Genomic DNA, 25,802 nt, shown 5'->3' with positions numbered 1-25,802 from the left:
TTCTCAGATGCCGACTGGGCAGGATCCCTAACTGACCGAAGATCTACCTCAGGCTTTTGTTCCTATGTGTGGGGAAACCTTGTTACATGGAGAAGCAAGAAGCAGTCTGTAGTTGCTCGAAGCAGTGCCGAGGCTGAATTCAAGGCTATGGCACATGGAATATGTGAAGGAATGTGGCTCAAACGACTCCTAGAAGAACTGAAAATCCCTACTGAAAGTCCAATATGGATGTTGTGTGACAACCAAGCTGCTATCAGTATTGCTAAAAATCCAGTTCACCATGACAGAACTAAACATGTTGAGATTGATGATCGGCACTTCATCAAAGAAAAGATCGATCAGGGAGTCATCAAGCTGATCTATACTCCTTCAAGTCTTCAAACCGCAAACATCCTCACCAAGGCTCTTAACCTAGATCGCTTTGAAATCCTTCTTTTCAAGCTGGGAATGACTAATATATATATTGCCCAGCTTGAGGGGGAGTGCGGAAATTCCAAGATAATTAGTTAGCAGCTTTAGTTAGTAGATTTTGTTAGTTTCTGTTGTAAAGCATAAAACGGAAGCAAAGAGATAAATGAAACACAAAGAACACAAAGATATTACGCGGTTTAGCCACTAGGGCCTACATCCACGACACAAAGAGCCCAAAGGGCTACATCACTTTATAATATATTCTCTCTTAATCTTTGTATACAATGATCACCTTTATTTATAGGTGAAAGAATAGAGGTGATAAATATGGAAAATACATTAATGGAAGATTCCTAAAATCAATACCATAAATAACTCCAATCATACTATATTATACGCTAGAATCTCTCCTATGATATTCTTGTATCAAATATTCTGTCAAGGAGTAATTTAAGGGTTTCTAAAATAATATTTTCTAAATATAACATCTTCTAACATTTCAAATAAAGAGATGAAGATAATTAGTATCCAAATCTCCAAGATTTCTGTTAGTTAGGTTCCTATTTTACTTCCTAGAATCAAGGAGTTGGTTAACCTAATTGTGAAGGTTTTCTCTCCTATTTATTTTGGTAATTCACTTATTCCAAAGATAACAATAATAAAAATATCAGAGAAGTTTTTTCTCCCATATATTTCTTTACTTTATTAGCGTTGATGTAACTTTTTGCAAGTCCACCCCATATTTTTCAAATACTGATTCCCGTCTTGATATCACTCCTGAGTCGCCTCTTCCTAAGGTTCCTCTTCCCTCGCTTTCTCTTCATCCTAGCTCTCTTCCGGCTATTGCTCCATTACAAGTCTATACTCAAAGACCAAAGCCACCTGCTATCGTGCCTCCCCAGTCATCTTCAGCCTTTGGATCCAACACCATATGTGTCTGATTCCTTGCCTATTGCACTTTATAAGGTACTCGATCTTCTGTCACTAATCATCCCATTGCCCATTATGTCTTTTATAACTCCTTATCGCCATACTTCTCATGTTTTTCATCTCGGTTGTCTACCACATTTGTTCCTAAGACTATGCAGGCTACTTTGTCTGATCCGGGCTAGAGGAAAGTAATGAAAGATGAAATGGATGCCTTGCATCACAATGGCACGTTGGGTCTTGTTCCATTACCTCCAAGTGCCAAACCTGGTGGTTGTTATACTATAAAGTATCTTATGGTGTTTAAAAGCACATCTTGTTGCCAAAGGTTATACCCAGACTTATGGTGTTGACTATGATGAGACGTTTGCCCCCGTTGCTAAGATTTCTTTTGTTCGTGTTTTGATTTCTCTTGCTGTTAATCGTAATTGGCCTCTGTTTCAGTTAGACATTAAAAATGCTTTTTTGCATGGTGATTTAGCAGAAGATGTTTATATAGAGCAGCCACCTGGGTTTGTTGCTCAGGGGGAGTATCGTCACACTGTTTGTCGCTTAAAGATGGCCTTGTATGGGTTGATGTTGGGTTGGTTCCCTCCTATGTGGAGAGCCAAATAAGGGCTGGTTTGATATCGCTATTCAGCGCTTAACACAGAACACGGTAAGCGAATTTTTAAAATTAGCGTGTTTGATAACATTTAGGTTACCACTTAAAATATTACACAGGAGCTTAAATCAGGCCAAAATTTTAAGCGACACAGACCTTGCTTAATGCTTATCGCAGAAAACGGCAAGTGATTTTACGTTTTAAAATATTTTGTTAATGACAATGTTATCCTCAAATATTATATTTTTAGGTTCTCCACCACTTGTTCTACTCTTGAAATTAAACGTATTGATTCTACTCTTGAAATTAAATGTATTGATGGACTTTCTATTTCCACTTTGCATTTCTACTCCCTTCCAATGGATTTTTACTTTTAGTTTATACCAGTTTCTCAAATGTTTCATTGTACTTTTCTTCTCAAATAATGTAATCAATAATATTCAACAAAATATAAATAAATAAATAAATATATATATATATATATATAGATTGCATGGTTCACTCAAGTTTATAATCAACAATCATGCAATGAAACCCTCACACCAATGTTATGATGCAAATCTACTATATAAATAAAAATCGAATGATTTGTGCGTGAATTCTAATCTCCTTCTCAAAAATATTTCATTTTCATAAGTTATTCATTTTATATGATGATTTTGAAATTTTTATCATCAGTTTTGACATTAATATCCATTGTTAAATTGATATATTTCTTTGGTGAAATTCTTTATTTTATATATATGTTTATGTTTTAATACAGTATCTTTTATAATAATATTATGTGTAGATGATATTCAAGGCAAAAATGTAATATATACAACATTCAGATTTCAGCTTTTACATTTAATAAACAATCTTAATGAATTCAGCACTTAAAATTAATACAATATCAAACAAGTTTACACATTAATATATTCAGTACTTAAAATTTCAACGCTTAAAATTTAGTACTTGAAATTTTCAGTGCTTAATTTTCAGTTTTATCAAACAGCACCTAAGTCTCATATGGTTCAGCCCACTTGGATGTACAAAGCCCATGTGAAAGCCCGTATATATATTCTCCTTTAGTGGGTATTATGTTTGTTGCATTGCCCTATTATATTATTTTTCCCCAACAAAGTGGTATCAGAGCCCTAGGTTGGCAAAGTTTGGTTTGTGCAGACATGGAGATTAACATGAGTAAAATGATTAGTTTGAATGGCAGCAATTGGCAATTGTGGAATGGAAAAATGGAAGATCTTCTTTATTATAAATATTATTAATGATGATGGGTGAAAACTCCGAGAGAAAGAGAAGAAGAAATTCTCTTATTGCATATTTAGAAATTGTACAGAAACAATACATAAATAGGAAAATTTGGAGGCTACAGACCAGCTACTCAATTTCCTAAATTGATGGAATAAAACAAGCAACAAATAAATAGGAATTAAACTAGGAAAGTCAACACGCGGAAAGAATCAAATCAACATTAAATAGGAAAAACAATCAGCTAGCATTTACACCCTAAGATTAGGGTGCCAGCTATACACGGATAAATCCATGTCTCCACTACGTATTGAGAAAAAAGAAAGAATTCACAACACTCCCCCTCAAGCTGGAGCATAGACGTCGATCATGCCTAGCTTGTCTCCTAATTTTTCGAAATTCAATCTCGGTAGGCCCTGTGTCAAGATATCAGCAGTTTAGCTACTTGTAGGAACAAATGTCATACAGATTGTTCCTTCTTCAATTCTCTCTTTGATAAAATGACGATCTACTTCCACATGCTTTGTTCGATTGTGATGAACAGGGTTATGAGCTATACTGATCGCAGCCTTATTATCACAGTACAGCTTCATAGGCAGATTTGCTTCAATTTTTAATTCTTGTAATAATAACTTTAACCACAATAATTCACAAATATCCTGAGCCATAGCTCAAAATTCAGCCTCTGCACTGCTTCTAGCAACAACTGCTTGCTTTTTACTTCACCAGGTTACTAGGTTTCCCCAAACAAACGTACATTAACCAGTAATGGACCTTCTATCCGTAATTGAACCTGCCCAATCAGCATCTGTGTATGCCTCAATTTTCTTCTCTTCATGTTTTCCAAAAACCAGGCCTTTACCAGGAGTTCTTTTGAGGTACTTGAGGATTCTGTACACGGCTTCTAAGTGATCCTTTCCAGGAGAATGCATGAATTGACTGACTGCACTAACTGTGAAGGCTATGTCTGGACGTTTGTGAGACAAATAGATCAGCTTTCCAACCAATCGCTGATACATGCCTTTATCCACAGGAGTTCCACCTTCTGTCAATCCTAGCTTTTGATTAGGATCCATCGAAGTGTCAGCAGGTTTACAGCCAAGCATACCTGTCTCCTTTAGTAAATCCAGAGTGTATTTTCGCTTTGAGACTGAGATTCCTTTGCTGGTTCTTGCAACTTCCATGCCCAAAAAATATTTTAAGAAACCAAGATCTTTAATCTCGAATTCACTAGCCAGAGTCTTCTTCAATAGTTCCATTTCTTCAAGATCATTACCTGTGAGGATTATATCATCAACATAAACAATTAATATTGTGACTTTCCCTTTACGGGATTGTCTATAGAATAAAGTATGATCTGCTTGAGTTTGACTGTATCCATGGCTGCAAATTGCTTTAGTGAATTTTTCAAACCAAGCACGTGGTGATTGTTTCAACCCATAAAGGGATTTCCTCAGTCTGCATACTTTCCCAGATTCGCTCCTGTTTTCAAATCCTGGTTGTCTGTCCATGTATACCTCCTCGTGAAGATCTCCATTAAGAAAGGCATTCTTCACATCTAATTGTTGTAGAGGCCAATCCAAATTTGCTGCGAAAGATAAAAGGACTTGGATGGTGTTCAGTTTTGCCACTGGTGCAAAAGTCTCCTGGTAGTCCACTCCATATGTCTGAGTAAATCCCTTCGCTACAAGTCTAGCTTTATATCTCTCAATAGAGCCATCAGATTTGTACTTTACAGTGAAGACCCATTTACATCCCACTGTTTTCTTTCCTATAGGCAAGTTTACCAATTCCCACGTGCCATTTTTTTCAAGAGCCCTCATTTCTTCTTTAACAGCTTCTCTCCACTCTGGAATAGATAGAGCCTCCTATATAGAATTTGGAATTTCGACACTGGAAAGATTAGTGGTAAAAGCTCTATAGGATGGTGATAATTTTTTATACGAAACAAATCTAGAGATAGGATGAAGGGTGCATGATCGAATTCCTTTTCTAAGGGCAATTGGCAAATCTAGATCAGATCCATTATTAAGCATAGAAGTAGACTCGAAAGGGAGATTACCTGAATTAGAATTTCGAGTCACTGTCTGTGGTTCGGATTCTTGGCGATGCTGAGATGGTGGTTGCTCTATTACTCGTTGATTGTTTCGTCAAGTGTAAACCCGAAGCTCTTGCTCATCCGGCTGCTGAAGTTCTCCCCATATCTGAGAATTTTCACATGTTAATGGCATAGTGAGATTAGAAGGAGAAGGTGGAGGTTGATCTGGTTGAGATGGGGTTGAGTTAGGTAGAGAAATATCCCAAAACTGATCTTGCGAAATATGTTGCTCCCCCTGAAGATCGGTTTTTGAAAAAAATGACTGGTTCTCAAAAAAGGTGACATCCATGGAGGTGAAAAATTTCCTTTTTTCAGGAGAATAACATCGGTACCCCTTTTGAGTAGGAGAGTATCCCACAAACACATTTTATGGCTCTTGGATCAAGCTTGCCACGGTTATGGCTATGTATATGGACGAAAGCAGTACAACCAAACACTTTGAGATATAGGTTGCTAATGAAACGTATATGAGGATAGGCGAGTTGAGGGGAGTCTGATAATTTAGGACTCTAGTGGGCATACAGTTTATGAGATAAGAGGCAGTGAGAATTGTTTCCCCCTAAAAAGTTTTTTTTCATATTTGAGGTGAACATGATAGACCGAGCCACTTCTAGGAGATAGCGGTTTTTTTTTTCAGAGAGGCCATTTTGTTGTGGGGTCTCCACACATGAGCTTTAATGAATAATGCCATGTTTGTTAAGAAACTCACTGAGAACAGAGTTAAAATATTCACGACCATTATCAGTTCTTAATATTTGAATTTTTGTTTGAAACTGATTTTGGATCATGGAGTGAAATTCTTTGAAAATATGCGCAATTTCATATTTTTCTTTTAAGAGAAAGACCCAACAAATTCTGGTGTGATCATCAATAAAGGTTACAAACCATTTTTTACCAGTAAAAGTTGTTACTTTAGAAGGCCCCCAAATATCACTATGAATGATGGAAAAAGGTTTTGATGATTTGTACGGTTGAGATGGAAAAAAAGCACAATGATGTTTAGCAAGTTGACATATTTCACATTGAAATAAGGCTGGATTTTTATTCTTGAATAATGAAGGAAAAAGGTTTTTTAAATAGGAAAAACTGGGGTGGCCAAGGCTATGATGCCACAACATTATTTCTTTTTCTCCAGATAAAGAAAGATCTTCACTCTCACAGCTTGTTTTTTGAGCTTGTCCACTCTCAACTATGTCCTCATCAAAGTAATAGAGCCCTTCACATTCCCTAGCACTGCCAATCGTCCTCCCCGAAGACAATTCCTGAAATTCACACAAGGAATTAAAGAATTTAGCAATACAGTCTAGATCCTTAGTCAGTTTGCTAATAGACAAAAGATTACATGAAAGATTAGGAACATGAAGAACAAATTTGAGGGTTAGACTCTTTGAAATTGGAATTGAGCCTTTTCCTGCAACGGAAGATAATGAACCATCTGCAATTTTTATTTTTAGATTTCCAGGACATGGATTATATGAAGAGAAAAAACTTGCACAACCTGACATGTGATCGGTGGCTCTTGAATCAATGATCCAGGGTTCCTTTTTGCTGACACTTAAAGCAATTTTAAAACTACCTTTTTGGGCTAAGAAAGACGAAGGATTGCTGGAATTTGTGCTAGACTGGTTAAGGAGTTTGATCAGCTACTCCATTTGGTCCTTGTTGAGAATAAGGCACCGGAACTATGGCTGTCCGGAACAGGGACCGGTGGCTAACTGTCGGCTGCAATTTGATATCCTCGTGGTTCTCTTTCTGATCTTGGCTTCCAATTTGGTGATTTTCCACGTATTTTCCAGCATGTTTCTCGGGTATGACCTGATTTGCTGCAATGGTCACACCATGGTCTGCCTTTCCGAGGACGGTTGTCATAGTTTGAGGGACTGGAGTTTTGGGTAACCAAGGTTGATCCTTCTGTTGAAGCAGGTTGATTTTGGCTACCCATCATCACCTTTTTTCTGCTTTCCTCACGTCGAACTTCTGAGAATACTTCACGGATGCTTGGTCAAGGTTTTAATACTGAGGACTCTTCCCCTTACTTCATCAAGGTCTTTATTAAGGCCCAACAGAAACTTATAGATTCGTTCTTTCTCGACAATGTTTCTATATTTTTCTGCATCTCCGGGAGTATCCCATACAGAGGTCTCAAACATATCTAGTTGCTGCCAATGACGAGTGAGTATATTGAAATATTGGGTAACAAAGATCTCACCTTGTATTAGATCATGAAGGATACCCTTAATTTCAATCAGTTCTGATGTATTTTCATTATCGAAATAAGTCTCTCTTGCTGCATCCCACATCTCCTTTGCTGTTGCATAGAACATGAAGTTTTCTCCCACCTCTGTAGTCATGGAATTAACCAACCATGACATAACCATCATGTTCTCAGCTTTCCAAGTTTTGAATTTTGGATCTTTCGCTGGAGCAGTAATCTCTCCGGTGCGATAGTCGTCCTTTCCTTTGCCACAAATGTACATCATGACGGATTGAGACCATTGAGGGAAATTGTTTCCGTTCAGTTTGTGTCCGGTGATTGGTAAGACTGAGCCTTCGGATCCTCCGATATGGCCGAGGATGGTTTTTTCTTGAGTAGATATCATATCCGAGGTATTACTATGACTATCGGTTGCCAAGCCGTGCTTTACCATCCTCTTTTTTTTTTTTTCTTCTGGGTGATTTCTGGGCTGATCTTTCCTGCCGAGTGTACTCTGTTTTGAACAGAGCAAGAGGGGATTGGTGTGAAACTGGCCGAAGATAAGGAAAAAAAAAAATGAAGCTTAGGAAGGGTCGGAGAGATGATGCCAAGCAAGAGCTTTATTTCTGCTCTGATACCATAATGATGATAAGTGAATACTCCGAGAGAAAGAGAAGAAGAAATTCTCTTAGTGCATATTTAGAAATTGTACAGAAACAATACATAAATAGGAAAATTTGGAGGCTACAGACCAGCTACTCAATTTCCTAAATTGATGGAATAAAACAAGCAACAAATAAATAGGAATTAAACTAGGAAAGTCAACACACGGAAAGAATCAAATCAACATTAAATAGGAAAAACAATCAGCTAGCATTTACACCCTAAGATTAGGGTGCCAGCTATACACGGATAAATCCATGTCTCCACTACGTATTGAGAAAAAAGAAAGAATTCTCAACAATTATCATACTCCTATTCAGGGTGATTCAGCAAAGCCAGTGGATACAAATAAAGAAGATTGGGATTTGTTGAATAGGCAGGTTGTTGGGTACATACGCCAATGGGTGGATGATAGTATTTACCACCACATATCTAATGAGACTTCACCCCACTCTCTTTGGAAGAAATTAGAGGAGTTGTACGAGAGAAAAACAGCTGCAAATAAAGCTTTCCTGATGATGATGCTTGTGAACCTAAAGTACAAAGAGGGGACTCAAATTGCAGAGCAATTGAATGAGATGCAGAGCATTGTTAATCAGCTTTCTTCCATGAAGTTTACTCTTGATGATGAGTTGCAAGCCTTGTTACTACTCAGTTCATTGGCAGACAATTGGGAGATACTTGTAGTATCTCTAAGCAACTTAGCTCCAGATGGGATTATTTCCATTAGTGTGGTCTAGAGCAGCCAATTAGATGAAGAAACAAGAAGAAAAGCCTTTGGTTCTTCATCCACACAATCAGAGGCTCTTGTTACAGAGCAGCGGGGCAGAAGTCAGAGTAAGGGTCACAATGATCATGGCAAGTCAAGGAGCAAGTCCAAGAACAAGAAGGACATTTAGTGTTATCATTGTAAGAAGATGAGCCACATGAAAAAGGATTGCAGAAAATTAAAGAAAGAGCTGCAGAAAGAAAGAGGTGATAAAAAGGAAGAAAATAAAGAAACTGTTGTAGCCATTTCTGAAGACATCCTTGTTATTTTTGATGAAGATGTTGTCAACTTTACATGCCAGGATTCGAGTTGGGCGGTTGATAGTGATGCCTCCATCCATGTTACCTCTAAGGGATTTCTTTTCATCTTACACAGCAGGTGATTTCGGTAGTGTGAAGATGGGAAATGATGGTGTGTCTAAAGTTGTTGGCAAGGGTGATGTTTGTCTAGAGACCAATATTGGCAGCAAGTTGGTACTCAAGGATGTGAGACATGTTCCAGGCATCCGGATGAATTTAATTTCTGCAGCCAAGCTTGATGATGAGGCCCTGAGGGTTACAATAATCACTTTGGTGATGGGCAGTGGAAGCTCACAAGAGGCTCCATGGTGGTGGCCAGAGGAAAGAAGACTTCTACACTTTATGTTATGCAGGCAAAGCTCAACAAAGAGTCGGTGAATGCAGTGGAGAGTGATAGCTCTACTGAATTATGGCATAGGAGGCTTAGACACGTGAGTCAAAAGGGACTTGACATTCTAGCCAAAAAGCGGCTCCTTCGAGGTATGAAAGGTATGCCTTTGAAAACTTTTGAACATTGTTTGGCTGGAAAGCAACACAGAGTATCTTTTCAAAGAACTCGCTCATCTAAAAAGTCTAATGTGTTAGACTTGATACACTCTGATGTTTGCGGTCCCATGAAGGTAAAACACTTGGTGGTGGATCTTATTTTGTTACATTTGTTCACGATTATTCCAGAAAGGTGTGGGCTTATATTTTGAAATCTAAAGACCAAGTGTTAGATGTTTTGAAGCAATTTCAGGCTAGTGTTGAAAGAGAAATAGGAAAGTCCTTGAAGTGCATCCGGACAAACAATGGTAGTGTATACAGGGGTCCATTCAGTGAGTATTGCAAAAGTAAAGGCATTCGACATCAAAAGACAACACCAAAGACTCCACAACATAATGGTGTTGCAAAAAGAATGAACCGGACCATTGTAGAAAGGGTGAGATGCTTGTTGTCACATGAAAGGCTGCCAAGATCTTATTGGGGGTGAGTCACTGAGAACAACTATGGACTTAATTAATCTATCTCCTTCAACTCCTTTGCAGTATAATTTTCCAGAAAAGGTGTGGACAGGGAAGGATATCTCCTACAACCACTTGAAGGTGTTTGGCTACAAGGCATTTGAGCACATTCCCAAGGAAGAAAGATCAAAGCTTGATGACAAGACCAAGCAATGCATTTTTCTGGGTTATGGACATGACGTCTTTGGGTACAGATTGTGGGATCCAATTAACAAGAAGATTGTGAGAAGCCGAGATGTTGTATTTCTCGAAGATCAAACCATTGAAAACATTGAAAAAGCTGAGAAGCCTGAACCCATGTTGATAATTTGAATGATTTAGATCCAGTTCCAACACCCACAATGGATGATGATCCTAGGGAAGATGCTCAAGATGATGAAGCTGCTACAGAAAATTTTGAAACTCCCACAAATGTTGATGAACCAGCAGTTCAAGAAGAGCAGTTGCTACACCAGCTTCAGAGACTGTTCAGTTGAGGAAATCCACTAGAGAGAGACAGCCCCCTAAGAGGTATCTGAACACAAAGGTGAAAAAGAATAAATTCTGATATTCTCTTTTCATATCACATGTGTTTGTTTACAGGCCTATATTTATAGAAGTGTATTACAAATTCTTTCTAAGGAAAAGATATATACATATCATAATTCCTATAATATAGGAACTACCTGTGTAAAATTTAAAAAAGTCAACTATCTAACTATAAATAATTCCTAAAAATCCTCCCTAACTAATTTCCTAACAATTCAGCCTAGATCTTTCCACACTCCCCCTCTAGCTGGCTCGAAAAATATCTTGCATTCCCAGCTTGCATGTAAGATTGTCAAATTTCCCCTTCGGTAATCCTTTAGTGAAGATATCTAAAACCTGTTCTCCTGTAGGAATATAGGGCATACATATCACTCCTTCCAATTTCTCCTTAATAAAATGTTGATCAACTTCCACATGCTTAGTCCTATCATGTTGGACAGGATTGTGAGCTATGTTGATTGCAGCTTTATTATCACAGTAAAGCTTCATAGGCATCGGACTTGAGATTTTAAGATCTTCAAGTAATCTTTTCAGCCACAAAAGTTCACAAACTCCATGCGCAACTACTCTGAACTCAGCTTCTGCACTACTCCTTGCTACAACGGTTTGCTTCTTGCTCCTCCAAGTAACCAAGTTGCCACCAACATAAGTACAGTAACCTGAAGTAGACCTTCTATCCGTCACACTACCTGGCCAATCAGCACCGGTATAGGCTTCAATCCTTAGATGGCCGTGGTTTCAAACAACAAACCTCTTCCAGATGATCCCTTTAGGTATTTGAGAATCCGGTAGACTGCCTCAAAGTGTTCTTCTCCTGGTAAGTGCATAAATTGACTCACTACACTCACTACAAAGGCAATATCTGGCCAAGTGTGAAAGATAAATGAGTCTTCCAACCAGCCTTTGAAATTGCTCTCGGTTCACCACTTTTTCTGCACCTGCTGCCTGCAACTTTAAATTGGGCTCCATAGGTGTTTCCACTGGTTTGCAGCCAAGTAAACCTGTCTCCATAAGTAAATCAAACGCATACTTCCTTTGAGAGACAAATATCCCTCTCTTGGATCTGGCAAATTCCATTCCTAGAAAGTATTTCAAAGCTCCAAGATCTTTTATCTCAAATTCCTTTGCAAGAAAAGACTTTCTTTTTTCTTTTTTTGATAATTAAGCAAATTCATTCAAAAAAACGTTCAGAAAGGGAACGTGTCCCATAATCAACTAAGGGATCTTATGGTCCCAAAGAAGAAATAAAATCAATCTTTTCCTCCGGGGAGGAACAAAGCCTACCCGAACCCCAAAAACATAAAGATGTAATAAAAGCTGACTCAAGAACAGCAATCGAGGATTCCTTTCCTTCAAAGGATCTATTATTCCGCTCCCTCCACAAACAGCACCATAAACACAAGGGCGCCATCCTCCAAAACCCACGAGCATGACCTCCCACATAGCACCCTCTCCAAGCCTCCATCAATCCTCTTGTAAATCGAGGCATAACCCACAAAACCCCAAACATTCCTAGCAAAAGACACCAACAGTCCAAAGCCACTGGACAATGCGAAAAAAGATGATCCACCGATTCCCCATTGCACTTACACATACAACACCAGTTAACTGTGATTTGTCTTCGCCTCCTCAAATTATCAAGTGTCAAAATCTTGCCCCACACCACTGTCCAAGTAAAGAACGCCACTTTGAGCGGCACCTTAGATCTCCACACTGTTTTCCACAGAAACGTAATCCCTGTAGTAGCTGAGAGGCATCGGATAAATGATCTCACTTCAAACATTCCCCGAGAAGCAGGCACCCAAACAAGCGAATCTCTCTCTCCGCCACGGGTCTCATGCCGATACAAACAATCCAACAACCCGCAAATGTCTTCCAACTCCCAATCCTAAAACGCTCGCACAAACAGCACATCCCAAGTCAACCTCCCGCTATCAAGCCAATAGCAATCAGCAACCGAGGCATGGCTATCCACAGCAATCCTAAAATGAACAAGCAAGGGTACAATCACCGCACCAAAGATCCTCCCAAAACCTCACATCCCTACCATCCTAAACTCTGAATCTGATGTGTTTGGGGAACTCATTCCATCCTTTCCTAATGGATTTCCAAACTTCGACACCAGCAGGAATCCTCACCAAACACGAGCACCCCCCGGCGGGGCCACGTTTCTTCCCCAAACCGGCACAAAATAACCCTCCTCCACAACCACTTACCAAGAAGAGCCCTGTTAAATGGCACCAACCTCCTAATCCCTAGGCTTCCTGCCTGAATCGGCCTACAAACCTGCTCCCAACGAACAAGATGATACTTAAATTCTCCTCATAATCCACCCAATAGAAAATTCCTCTAACGCCTCTCAATCGAACTAGCAACCACAAATGGAATCTGGAATAGGGATAAAAAAATAAGTAGGGAGACTTGATAGCATGCTTTTCAAAAGAGTGACCTTCCCACCTTTCGATAAGTATTGCTTCTTCCACCCTGCAAGTCTCCTCTAAACCCTCTCAACCACTGGATCCCAAACACCCACAATCCTCGAAGAAACTCCCAAAAGCAATTCCCAAAGGTAACCCCAAGTTTGTAATCGAAAAGCTATTAATCATCCAAACACAGAAGCTAAGTCACCAATACTCTGCACCTCCCCCACTGGAATCAAGGCACTATTCCTTACATTCACTTTCAGGCCTGAAACTGCCTAAAAACAAATCAGCACCGATCTCAGATACCTCATCTTGGACACCTCAGCCTCACAAAACACCAACTTGTCATCCGCAAACAATAAATGAGATATCTCCATATGATGAGCATTACCCCCACCAACCATGAACTCCTTAATAAAACCCAACTCCACTGCCCTCCCCATTAACCTACTAAGAGCCTCCATAACAATAATAAACAAGAAAGGAGAAAGGATCCCCCTGGCACAAACCTCGTGAGCTACCAAAAAAACCGGTCAGAGACCCATTAACCATCACCGAAAATCTGGCTGAAGATATGCAGGCCTCAATCTTCTCCACTTATTCCCAAAACCTATTCTCTCCATCAAGTACAACAAAAACTTCCAGCTCATATGATCATAAGCTTTCTCAACATTAAGCTTACAAAGAACCCCTGGGACACCACTCCTCAACCTCGTGCCCACACATTCACTAGCGATAAGAGCTGAGTCAAGAATCTAACGCCCACCTATAAAGGCGTTCTGAGACTCCGAAATGATATCATCCAGAACACCCCTCAACCTTAAAGTTAGAACTTTAGCTATTAATTTATAGATACAGCTCAACAAACTAATAGGTCTAAAGTTCTTAACATCTGAAGCTCCCCCCTTCTTTGGAATAAGGGCAATGAACGATGCATTCAAGGCACTCTCAAACCTCCCCTGAATATGGAAGGCATGAAACGTAGCCATCACCTAACCACAGCCCAACTCTCAAGTAGAAATCTCATAGTAAAACCATCCGGCCCCGAAGCTTTGTCCCTGTTACAACTCCTTAGTGCCTTCAACACTTCCTCTTCAGAAAACGGAATTTCCAAACCATCTCTATTAATTTCAAAAATGGCGTCAAAGTGCAGACCATCAAACCGAGGTCTCCATAAATAAGGCTCCGTAAACAAACCATGATAAAAAGAGACAATCCCCTGCATACATCCTCCTCCCTAACCAGAACCTCCCCATCAATTGTAATCCTCCCAATGTGATTGCCTCTCCTATGAGCATTTGCAAGGTGATGGAAAAACTTAGTATTCTTATCGCCTTCTTTAAGCCATACAGCTCTAGATTTCTGCCCCCAAGAGATTTCCTCTGCCACTGCAATTTCAGCAATCTCCTTTTGGCATGCATCCCTCCTACTTTTCTGACCCTCATCAATGCCACCCACACCTTCCCACCTATCAATCTCTGCAAAGGCCCTATTCTTCGTCCACTCCAAATTCCCAAACACCTTATTCCACCTTTTAATCTCATGCTTCAATCCCTTAACCTTTTTCGCAAGAATAAAGATCGGATTACCATCCACCTGGATACCCTCCCGCCAAGACCTCACACATCCCTGGAAATCTTCAACCCGTAACCACATATTATCAAAACGAAAAGGAGTACTCCTCGTCCTCAATCCACCACAGTCTAAAACCACAGGAATATGATCAAATGTCGATCTAGCCAAAGCTGTTGTACCATGTCCGGAAACTTCTCTTCCGAGTTTCCCGAGAGAAGAAAACGATCCAATCGTGACAAAGTAGGAGACTCTATACCACTCCCCCATGTAAACTTAACTCCCTCCAGCGATAGATCATGCAGGTGGTAACCGTCAATGAACTTAGAAAACTGCTCCATAGCTGATGCCCATCTTCCTCCTGTTGATCTCTCCATAGGGGATGATACCACATTGAATTTCCCCCCCCCCCACCCCCACGCGCGCGTGCACGCTCACACCAGCAGACACCATTAATCCTTCACTGCCCCAACTCCTCCCACAAAATATGCCTCCCCCATCCTCAACTGGGCATACACACCAGAAAACATCCAACAGAACCCATCCTCCTCCATGGAAAAAGCACACAAAATAGAAAACCTTCCCGTTTTTTAAACCCATCTCCTATCCCACACCAATAGAATACCCCCACTCAATAAACTTCCCCCCCCCCCCCCCCCCCCCCCCTCCAAAAAAAACTCCTCACAACCCTATCTGACACGAAAGCTATCTTTGTCTGCTACAAGAAACCACATGCACATACCACTTCTTCACAGCCATCTTCACCACTTTTCTTTTGTCCACTTTATTTAGTCCTCGGACATTCCTAGAAATAATTCGGCACTTCATCAAGAACAAATGGATAACCCTTCCCCTTTCATTCTCCCTCTACCCCTTTCATGACTCCTCTCCCTCCCAGCCCCACTACATCCCTCATAATTCACACCGGAAAACAAGATGTGAACCTCCCTTCCCCCTCTCCACGGAGTCAACCTTTTTTCCTTACTCACTGTCCGTTTCCTACTACCCCTCCCTTCCCCAGTCTTCCCCTCAGCAATTGGATGCAAAACCATACGAGCCACCTTCTGCTTTGGCTCAAACGAAATCCCCAACAAACTACTCACAGTATCAATATTCTCCTTGACCCAATCCACCCCACTGTCATCATGAGCTACAACAGGAAAACCCCTCCAACTCCCCTCCAGTCGTATCTCAGAAAGTGGTTGAATGCACTCCAGGACCTCAACCACCTCCTATGAAACCAACTCCCTGTCAAACAGTGCACTATCCTTTACATCCCTACCTCGGTCATCATCAGTAGTGCTAACCACTCCAATACAAGTAGGAGTGCCTAGAGTACTATCCAAGTCCTCCCCAATTGCATCAGAACCAAAATCCAAAATTCGGTCCAATCCTTTCAGCGCCTTATAAGCATGTAACTCCTTCACCAAAACCGAAGCAGCATTATTACCAATTTTGAACCTCACATTTCTGATGTTCCCCCGAGACATCGTACTATGAACATAAACCCTAAAAACGTGACCCTCTTTGGTTCGAAAAGAATCTATCTCACCATTTATCGTGAGGCGAGGCAATTTTGCCGTATCAAGGAAAGACTTACCCTACCTCACCATCCAAAAAATTCTAGATATAAAAATAACTCGAGTTGTGTGCCCTTACCGATCAGAACTCCAAATCGCCCATTAATCGCCTAAAATCTTACCATCACTTGAATGTTTGTAGAACAGAGTGTGATTAACCTGACTTTGACATATCCATGACCCTTGATAGCTTTAGTGAATCGATCAAACCATGCTTTGGGTGATTGTTTCAAACCATATAGCGATTTCTTTAATTTACACCCCTTTCCTGCTCCATAATCATTTTCAAATCTTGATGGTAGATTCATAAACACTTCTTCCTCTAGCTCACCATTTAAGAACGCATTCTTTACATCTAACTGTTGCAATGGCCAACTCAAGCTTGCAGCAAGAGACAATAACACCAATATGGAATTTACCTTGGCCACCGGGACAAAGGTTTCCTGGTAATCTATTCCTTGATACGGAAATAGGATGCATGGTACAAGAGCGAGTACCCTTCCTAAGTGCAATAGGACTATCAAGGTCAGGAGAAAGGCTCTCTTCATTGCTGGTTTCAAGAATTAAAGATGGATAAGAGAGAGAAACACATGTTTCATTCAAGTTTCCTTTATCTGGAGAATTTTCTTGGCAAGTAGTAGGTTGGTGCTCTTTATTTTGATCCTTCCTTCTTCGAGAGTAAACACAGAGCTCAGATTGAGGTTGGATTTGAAGTGGTTCTCCCCCTAAAGTGTAGTCTATAATGTTTGACCCAATAGGCTTCGGAGAGGTTGAAATAGTGGGTTCAGTAGGTAAGATAGAGTTTGGTGAAACACTCGGCAATGGTAAAGAGCCCAACCATTCCCAAAAATGGTTTTCCCTCTCATTACTCTTCCCCTGAAGAGTATTTTTGGTGAAATAGGGTTGAGTCTCAAAAAAGGTCACATCCATACTCACAAATAAATTTTTAGAGGCGAGGTTATAACATTTATACCCTTTCTGTTTAGGAGAGCAACAAACATGCACTTTTCAGCCCTAGGATCAAGTTTTGAACGATCCCGTGTATGAACATGTACAAAAACAATGCATTCAAACACTTTAAGAGGTAATGAGGTGAAGATCCTAATATAGGGAAAAACTGACAGCAAGCTATTTAAGGGCGTCTCAAATTTCAACACCCTAGTTGGCATTCTGTTGATCAAGTATGAAGCTGTAACAACAGCCTCACACCACAGATATTTAGGAACCCCCGTAGTGAACATTATTGCCCTAGCAACCTCAACTAAAAGGCGGTTTTTTCTGTCAGCTATCCCGTTTTGTTGTGGGGTATCAAAGCAAATGGACTGATGGAAAATACCCTTTTCTTTCAAAAAATCACCAAGAATAGAGTAAAAGAATTCTTTTCCATTGTCGGTTCTAAATACTTGAATCCGGGTTTAAAACTGGCTTTCAATCATGGCATAGAACTCTTTAAACACTCTCGCAGCCTCAGACTTTCCCCTTAAAAGATATATCCAACACACTCTAATATGGTCATCAATGAAAGTGATGAACCACCTAGTTCCAGTCACATTAGTAACCCACCCACACATCACTATGAATCAAATAAAGAGTTTGGGATGCTTGATATAAATGAGAAGGATAAGAAACACGATGATGCTTTGATAATTGACAAGATTCACATTGAAATAACCAAGGATTTAAATTTTTGAACAGGGATGGAAACAAATGTTTTAAGTAAGAGAAACTGGGATGGCCTAACCTATAGTGCCATAACATTATTTTACTTTTAACAGAAATAGAAATATCACTACTACTTGCAGCTTGAGCTTGTCCACTCTTGAAGATTTCGTTATCAAAATAATAGAGTCCATCAACCATCCTAGCACTGCCGATCATCTTCCCCAAATATAGGTCCTCAAATTCACAGTGAGAATCAAGAAATTTGACAACACAATTAGAATCCTTGGTGAGTTTACTAACTGATAAAAGATTGCATGAAAGGTTAGGCAAATGGAGGACAGATTTTAAAACAAGGTTTTCTAAGACAACTATAGAACCATTTCCTGCAACTGGAGACAAACTACCATCAGCAATACTAATTTTTAAGTGACCAGAACTTGAAAATATGTACTGGCAAATGTGATAAACTAGTCATATGATCAGATGCACCAGAATCAATGATCCAAGGTGCCGGATTTAAAAAACTAGTGAGAGCACTTAAAGAGCTACCTTTTTGGGCAAGAGAACCTGAGGAAACACTTGAAACCTGAGTTTCGTTCAGCAGTTTGGACAGATGATCAAGTTGCTCCTTACTGTTGATGTTGTTGTTATCCGAGGGTTTTGATTTCCCTTGAAGAACCTCTAATTGTAAGCCTCTAGTTCAACCTAGAGAAGACCAGTTATAACCCCATTATTATTGTTGAGAGTGGAAGATTATTCGGAGTTGGCCCGTGGTTTTTTACCCTTCAATCTGAAGGGTTTTCCACGTATTTCTTGGTATTCATTGTGTGATTGATTTTACTTATTATTTGCTATATCTGCTCTATATTTGTTAATCTTAAAAGTTTGTACATTAAGGGGAAATTTTCAGCTCTGGGTATTCCGCATTTGAGTTGGGTATTGTGTTTGTTGCATTGCCCTGTTATATTATTTTTGCCCAACAGTGGAAACAATCACTAAGGGCATGGTTTGGAAAATTCTTTGAGGCAGCATTAAAATATGGTCTCCGTCACTATCAAACAGATCATTCAGTATCACGCAAGTTTTATATTTTTGGTTGTATATGTGGATGACATCGTCATCACTAGTGATAACCTAGAGGGTATTGCTAAGCTAAAACAGTTCTTGCAACAATGTTTTCACACTAAGAATTTGGGCACACTCACATATATCTTGGGAATTGAAGTTGCTCAATCTAAGCGAGAAATAAACTTGCCTCAGAGGAAATACGTGTTAGACTTACTCGAGGAAACAGGTTTGTTAGGTGGTCGTCCAGTTGATGTTCCTATGGATCCAAACCATAAACTTATGTCTGATGAGGGAGATCATTTGATGATCTTAGTATGTACCGTCGACTAGTTGGTAAGTTAATTTACCTCACCATTACTCGACACGATATCTCCTATGCAGTAAGTGTTGTGAGTCAGTTCATGGCAGCCCCTTGGGTATCACATTGGCATGGTGTTCTTCGGATTATTCAATACCTCGAGCAAGTTCTAGGACTTGGATTGTTGTATAAATCAAATGGGCATCTTAGGGTGGAAGGTTTTACAAATGCTGATTGGGGGGGCTGGCTCCCCTTCGGATCGGAGATCCACTACAAGGTATTGCACCTTCTTTGGAGGTAATCTAGTTACATGGAGGGGTAAAAAGCAGACAGTGGTAGCTCCATCCAGTGCAGAAGTTGAGTACAGGGCGATGGTCCACACTTCTAGTGAGTTAACATGGCTACAACATTTTAAGAACTTGGCTTGACAGTCAAGACTTCTCTTTCATTGTTTTGTGATAACCAAGCAGCTCTTCACATTGCATCTAATCCAGTATTTCATGAAAGCATATTGAAGTTGACTGTCATTTTATTCAAGATAAGATATTGAGTGGAGACATCTCTACACCATTCGTTAAATCTAAAGATCAACTTGCTAATATGCTTACAAAAGCTCTAAGTCACAGTCGGTTGAAGTTCATTTGTTCCAAGCTGGGATTATATCATATATATTCACCAGCTTGCGTGGGAATGTTAGAATGTATAATGTATATGGGTATATTTGGGAATATCTCTTATATAGGGTATGTTGGTCATTTTGTCGTAATGTGAGAGAGGCCGATTGTTCTCTCACAGAAAATTCCTGAAAACCTCTCTATTACAAAGTCAACATTAACAATAGGGTATCTGTAATGGTTATCCATGTTTATAATATCAGTCAAGCTACACAGGAACAATTACTTAAGAGTGGATTAGATTATATGTTCATTAGGAGGAAGAAGTCAATTTCAACCAGGCTAAATGTTTCAAATTCAGCCCATCACATAATTCCTAATAAAATATATCTTAACAGTGGTAGAAAAAGGAGCTAAATGCTCATAAAAACAGTGAATAAAAATATCTGGTATACAGGTGAAATGAAAAATAAGAAACAACATTGTGCAATTAGATGATTAACAGTAAACCTGTTGCCCAAATGTATACGTCGGGATCATTGTACCTCCCCATGATTCAAACCGGTAAACATCCAAGTAGTTTCTCTAAAAATAAAAAAATAAAAAAGAAAGAAAGAAAGAAAAAAGATTTAGAGTACCATCAGCAGCTTAGAAACAGTAGGCTCAACATTTACAAGACGAGAAAATTGTTTATCAATATTAAATTTGTCAGAGTTCTTTTTTCCACAACTACAAGCATTCAGCACCATATTTCAATAGAGGAAGGATAGTATAGCTACTCTTGCACATCTAAATAAAATTCATAAACTGAATTAGGGGAATGGTAACCTTGAACTGTGTATGAATAGTTAGAATAATATATCATTGATACAAAGCATGTTAACAGAAAGAGGGGGAAACTGAAATCTCATGTGGGATGTGCCTAGGACATTATAAATTAAGTTTCTGGCTGAAATAGAATCAATTATATTTATTTTAAGCAAGTATGCTGCTGGTAAAGTTTCATTTATGTTTATAAGTTTAGGAGTCAAGAGTACTTTATTAATTTTAAGTTTCTCACGAAATGGGTGATAGCAGTCGTCCATGTGACCAATTCTGGGCCGTGTTACTCTCTATCTTACAATGACTCCCAACATACATGAAGTACATGTGTTGGATCCACAACATTTGGGCGTGGGTATGCGATGTGTCCAACACAATTGGTTGTAAAAGCACCTAAAAAGCATATTCAATAATTCAGTTTTATTACATAATTACTCAAAACGAGTGAATGACTATGTTGACTACTACTTTAAAACATTGGTTTACTCTCAAATATAAAAGAAAAATATTAAACAATATGAATTATTAGCATTGTCCATGTGTCCCGTTTGAAATTTTGATACATCCAACACTTGAAATCATACAAACACCCAACGCAAATACCAGGTCCATGTAAAATAGATTACTGGCTCCTTATATGCAGTCTTTAGAAGGTCCGAAATAGCCTGAGTAGTCAAAGAGTCGAATATTTGTATTCTTGAAGTCAAAAGTCCGAGTAGAATTAAGAGAAGAACTACACATATAGATATTTACTAAGAAGCACGGACACTTCTTTGTAAATATCGTGTCCGTATCCAACACCGACACTTCATGGACACTCCTGGACTCGCGTCCAACACTTCATGGAAATGTCCAAAATTTTAAAATAAATTTTATTATTTCAGACACTTGGCCGACACATCCCGGACACTTTGCCCACACATCCCGGACACTTTGCCCACACATCTTGGATACTTGGTCAACACATTTCGGACACTTGACCAACACATCCTACACTCTTACATAGAATGAACACATGGCAGCTTAGAGAAAATATTATGAGTATGCATCAAAGTGTCGAACCTCATTTTCTTTAAAAAAGTGACATTAGACACATGTCACAGTATGTAATGAACAAAAACTACTATATTGAAAAGATAGAAGATTATTATGAATTTCAATATATATATATATATATATATATATATATATTGAAATTCGAATAGCATCATCTTCTAACTTGTATAACTTTAGTATAAAAATTATAAATTAATTAAATTCTATAATTTTCTTATAAAATAGATATAAATGAAAATCCAGTTCACTAGTCTATCCCTCCTCCTCGGGATGTCTATGGTAAGGATCCAACCCCAAGCTATCGTCCAAAAAAATAAATAAATAAAATTTAATAAAGAGGCACCTTCAGGGGTGCCTTTGTGCGCCCCACTTCCTTCCATGGAAAAGAAGAAACCTAAGCACTAATAAATCAGGAGTAGAATGAGAGCACTCCGAATCTACCCTGGGAAGAGGAAGTCCATATCCACTCATCAAGCCCCGTGCCCACTACCCTCTGACTGATGAGCACATTTTTTATCATGATTATTATTTCTAAATTATATTTACTAGTCCTTATTATTAAATAAGTTAGAATGCTTATGTAAAATGTTTTGCATTTTCATGTGCAAAAGGGGACAGCAGATTGCCCTCAGCATGTACACCAGATTTCAGCAATCAACATATGCAGCAACTTGCAGCAGATCTCTTACAGCATATGTTTTGTTTTTGTTGACTGAATTTCATTTTCTTTGCATGCTTAGTTTAATTTCTCAAATCAACCAACCTGTTCAACTAGGTTAGATGTAATTAATTTGGGTTTAGATTGGTTTTCCAAATTTTCCTAAGCATTCCCTGTGGATACGACCTCATTGCTACATTTCTATACTCCAATAGATTCATCTACTTGCAAGTGATTTAAAAAGAAACAACGATAAAACATTGCTAGCAAATCCAAGATGTCCTCCAGCTCTCAATCTTGAAAGTACCTCATGAAGTGCACATTCCACGTCAGTCCTCCACTATCACGCCAATAACAGTCAACAATCATGGCATGTCCGTCTATCACAATCCCAAAGAGCCTTGGAAAGGTGCAAATTAGAGGGCAGTCCCCATCCCCAAAGGTCCTCCCAAAACCTAATATTTCCGCATCCCTCACTCAAAAACGTATAATTTTGAACACTCATCCCAACCCTTCCAGATGAATTTCCAAACCCCGGACTCCTCACCTTTAGAGTACACCACCCGCCCCTCTCCTCTACAAACATATGACCCTCCTCCAAAGCCTATCACTCTCCACCACCACTTACCCAACATGGCTTATTGAAGGGAGTGAGTCTCCTAATTCCCAAAAGCCCCAATTGAATCAGCCTGCACACCTGATCCCAAGTTCACAAGGTGGTACTCGAATTCCTCCCCCATCCCTCCCCATAGGAAGTTCCCTAAAGCTTCTCAATCTACTGACACACTGAAGCTAGAATCTAGAACAAGGAAAGAATATAGGTAGGAATAGGCAATTTCAAGATTGAAAAGAATCTGTATATTGCCGTACTAAGAATGGTTTACAATGCTTTAGTTAAATAGGAAATACAAGGAGCTAAAAAAAGGAAACTACAGGCTGTGACTACAGGCTGTAACAGGAAACTACAAGCTGTAACTACAGGCTGTACACTAACATTAATTTCCTAATCTTAGTCATTGACTATCTATATTTACACTCCTATCATATCCCCTAAAATCTGGTCTTATTAAAACCTGTTAGAAGATGTTATATTTGGAAAATATTATTATAGAAACCCTTAAATTACTCCTTGACAAAATATTTGATACGAGAATATCATAGGAGAGATTCTAGCCTATAATAGAATATGATTGGAGTGATTTATGGTATTAGAGCCAAATTTCTCTTCCTAGGTTCGGACCCCTATTTTGGGGTATTCCCTTAGCATCTGAAATGTTGTTAAGGGTTTCTCGGTGCTATATGTGCCTTGTTTGGGTTGCCGGTTTGTTTGGCGATAATTATTTTCGCCTTTGCCGTGTCTCCGGCAGTTTTATTGACTTGTTTGGGCTACCGGTGTGTTTGGTAGCATTTTTCGTCACCTTCGCCATGTGTTGGGTGATATGTGGACTTGTTTAGGCTGCCGGTGTGTTCGGTAACATTGTTCCTCACCTTCGCCATGTGTTCGGTGCTATGTGGACATATTTGGGCTGCCGGTGTGTTCGGTAGCATTGTTCTTCGCCTTCACCGTGTCGCTAGCAGTTTTATTGTCTTTTTCCAAATCGTTGGAAAATGATCTGTTTCATGATTTCATATGCAAGCTGGCCTTCAGCTTGACGGGGAGTATTAGAAGATGTTATATTTAGAAAATATTATTATAGAAACCCTTAAATTACTCTTTGACAAAATATTTGATACGAGAATATCATAGGAGAGATTCTAGCCAATAATAGAATATGATTGGAGTGATTTATGGTATTGATTTTAGGAATCTTCCATTAATGTACTTTCCATATTTATCGCCTCTATTCTTTCACCTAGGTGATCATTGTATACAAAGATTAAGAGAGAATATATTATAAAGTGATGTAGCCCTTTGGGCTCTTTGTGCCACGGATGTAGGCCCTAGTGGCTGAACCACGTAATATCCTTGTGTTCTTCGTGTCTCATTTCTCTCTTCGCTTCTGTTTTGTGCTTTACAACATGAATATCTCTTTTTCAACACTCCCCCTCAAGCTGGCTTGTAGATGTCTTCCATAGCTAGGTTGCTTCTTAAAACTTCAAACTGTCTCTTGTGTAGTCCTTTGGTAAGGATGTCTGCAGCTTGTTCAATAGTAAAGACATAAGGAATGCAAATCATACCACAGTCAAGCTTTTCCACATGTTTGTCAACTTCCACATGTTTGGTTCTGTCATGGAGGACTGGATTATGAGCAATTGAAATGGCAGCCTTGTTGTCACAGTAGACTCTCATTGGAGGAGAAACAGTAACCTTCAAATCTTCAAGGAGTCTTTTTAACCACATAGCTTCGCAAATCCCATGGGCGAGTGCTCCGAACTCGGCTTCTGCACTACTCCTCGCTACTACATTTTGTTTCTTGCTTCGCCACGTGACTAAGTTTCCTCCAACGAAGGTGCAATATCCTGAGGTAGATCGTCTATCAACTATACTGCTTGCCCAATCAACATCTGTGTACACCTCCAATTGCAAATGACCTTGTTTCTTGAACATAAGTCCTTTACCTAGTGAGCCCTTTAAGTACCTCACAATCCTGCACACTGCTTCAAAGTGTTCCCGTCAGGAGAGTGCATGAACTAACTCACCATACTGACTGCAAATGTTATATCTGGGCGTGTGTGAGATAAGTAAATTAGTCTTCCCACCAATCTCTGATATCTTTCACGATCAACCATATTCTCGGGTTCGGCAGCTTCTAACTTCAGGTTGACTTCAATTGGAGTGTCAGCAGCTTTACACCCGAGTAGTCCTGTCTCATTAAGCAAATCAAGTACATATTTTCGTTGATTCACAAAAATTCCTTCTCTTAACCAGGCAAATTCCATTCCAAGGAAGTATTTTAATGCTCCCAGATCTTTGACTTCAAAATCTTTAGCAAGTTTCTTCTTCAGTCTGGTCAACTCTTCAATGTCATCACCTGTCAAAATTATATCATCCACAACACAATTAAAACGGCAATTTTCCCTTCCTCACCGTGTTTGTAGAACATAGTATGGTCTGCTTGACTCTGATGATACCCATGACTCTTCACAACCTTTCCAAAGCGTTCAAACCACGCTCTTAGATACTGTTTCAAACCGTACAGGGATTTTTTGAGTTTACAGACTTTGCTCTGACCATGTTTTCCTTTGAACCCAGGTGGCAAGCTCATAAACACTTCTTCTTCCAAGTCTCCATTTAAAAAGGCATTTTTTATGTCCAATCGATGTAATGGCCAATTAGAATTGACTGCCAACGACAATAAGACTC

The 25,802-nt window shown here is 39.3% G+C and overlaps 1 protein-coding gene across 1 annotated transcript in view; it reads right to left on the bottom strand.

Annotated features, from left to right (window-relative positions):
* Positions 1 to 25,802, bottom strand: part of LOC132303181 (DNA topoisomerase 3-alpha) — a 120,377-nt gene that overhangs the window by 68,668 nt on the left and 25,907 nt on the right. Inside the window, exon 11 of the mRNA XM_059800340.1 lies at positions 20,473 to 20,547. Coding sequence (XP_059656323.1) covers positions 20,473 to 20,547 — 75 coding nt within the window. The remainder of the gene's footprint in view (positions 1 to 20,472; positions 20,548 to 25,802) is intronic.

The sequence above is a fragment of the Cornus florida genome, unplaced genomic scaffold, assembly GCF_030987335.1.
Source record: "Cornus florida cultivar Cherokee Brave unplaced genomic scaffold, ASM3098733v1 CherokeeBrave_3.0.0_Hap2_Chr04, whole genome shotgun sequence".
Classification (NCBI taxonomy): domain Eukaryota; kingdom Viridiplantae; phylum Streptophyta; class Magnoliopsida; order Cornales; family Cornaceae; genus Cornus; species Cornus florida.
Note: the sequence above shows the minus strand (reverse complement) of the source record. Positions and strands in the feature narration are given on the sequence as shown.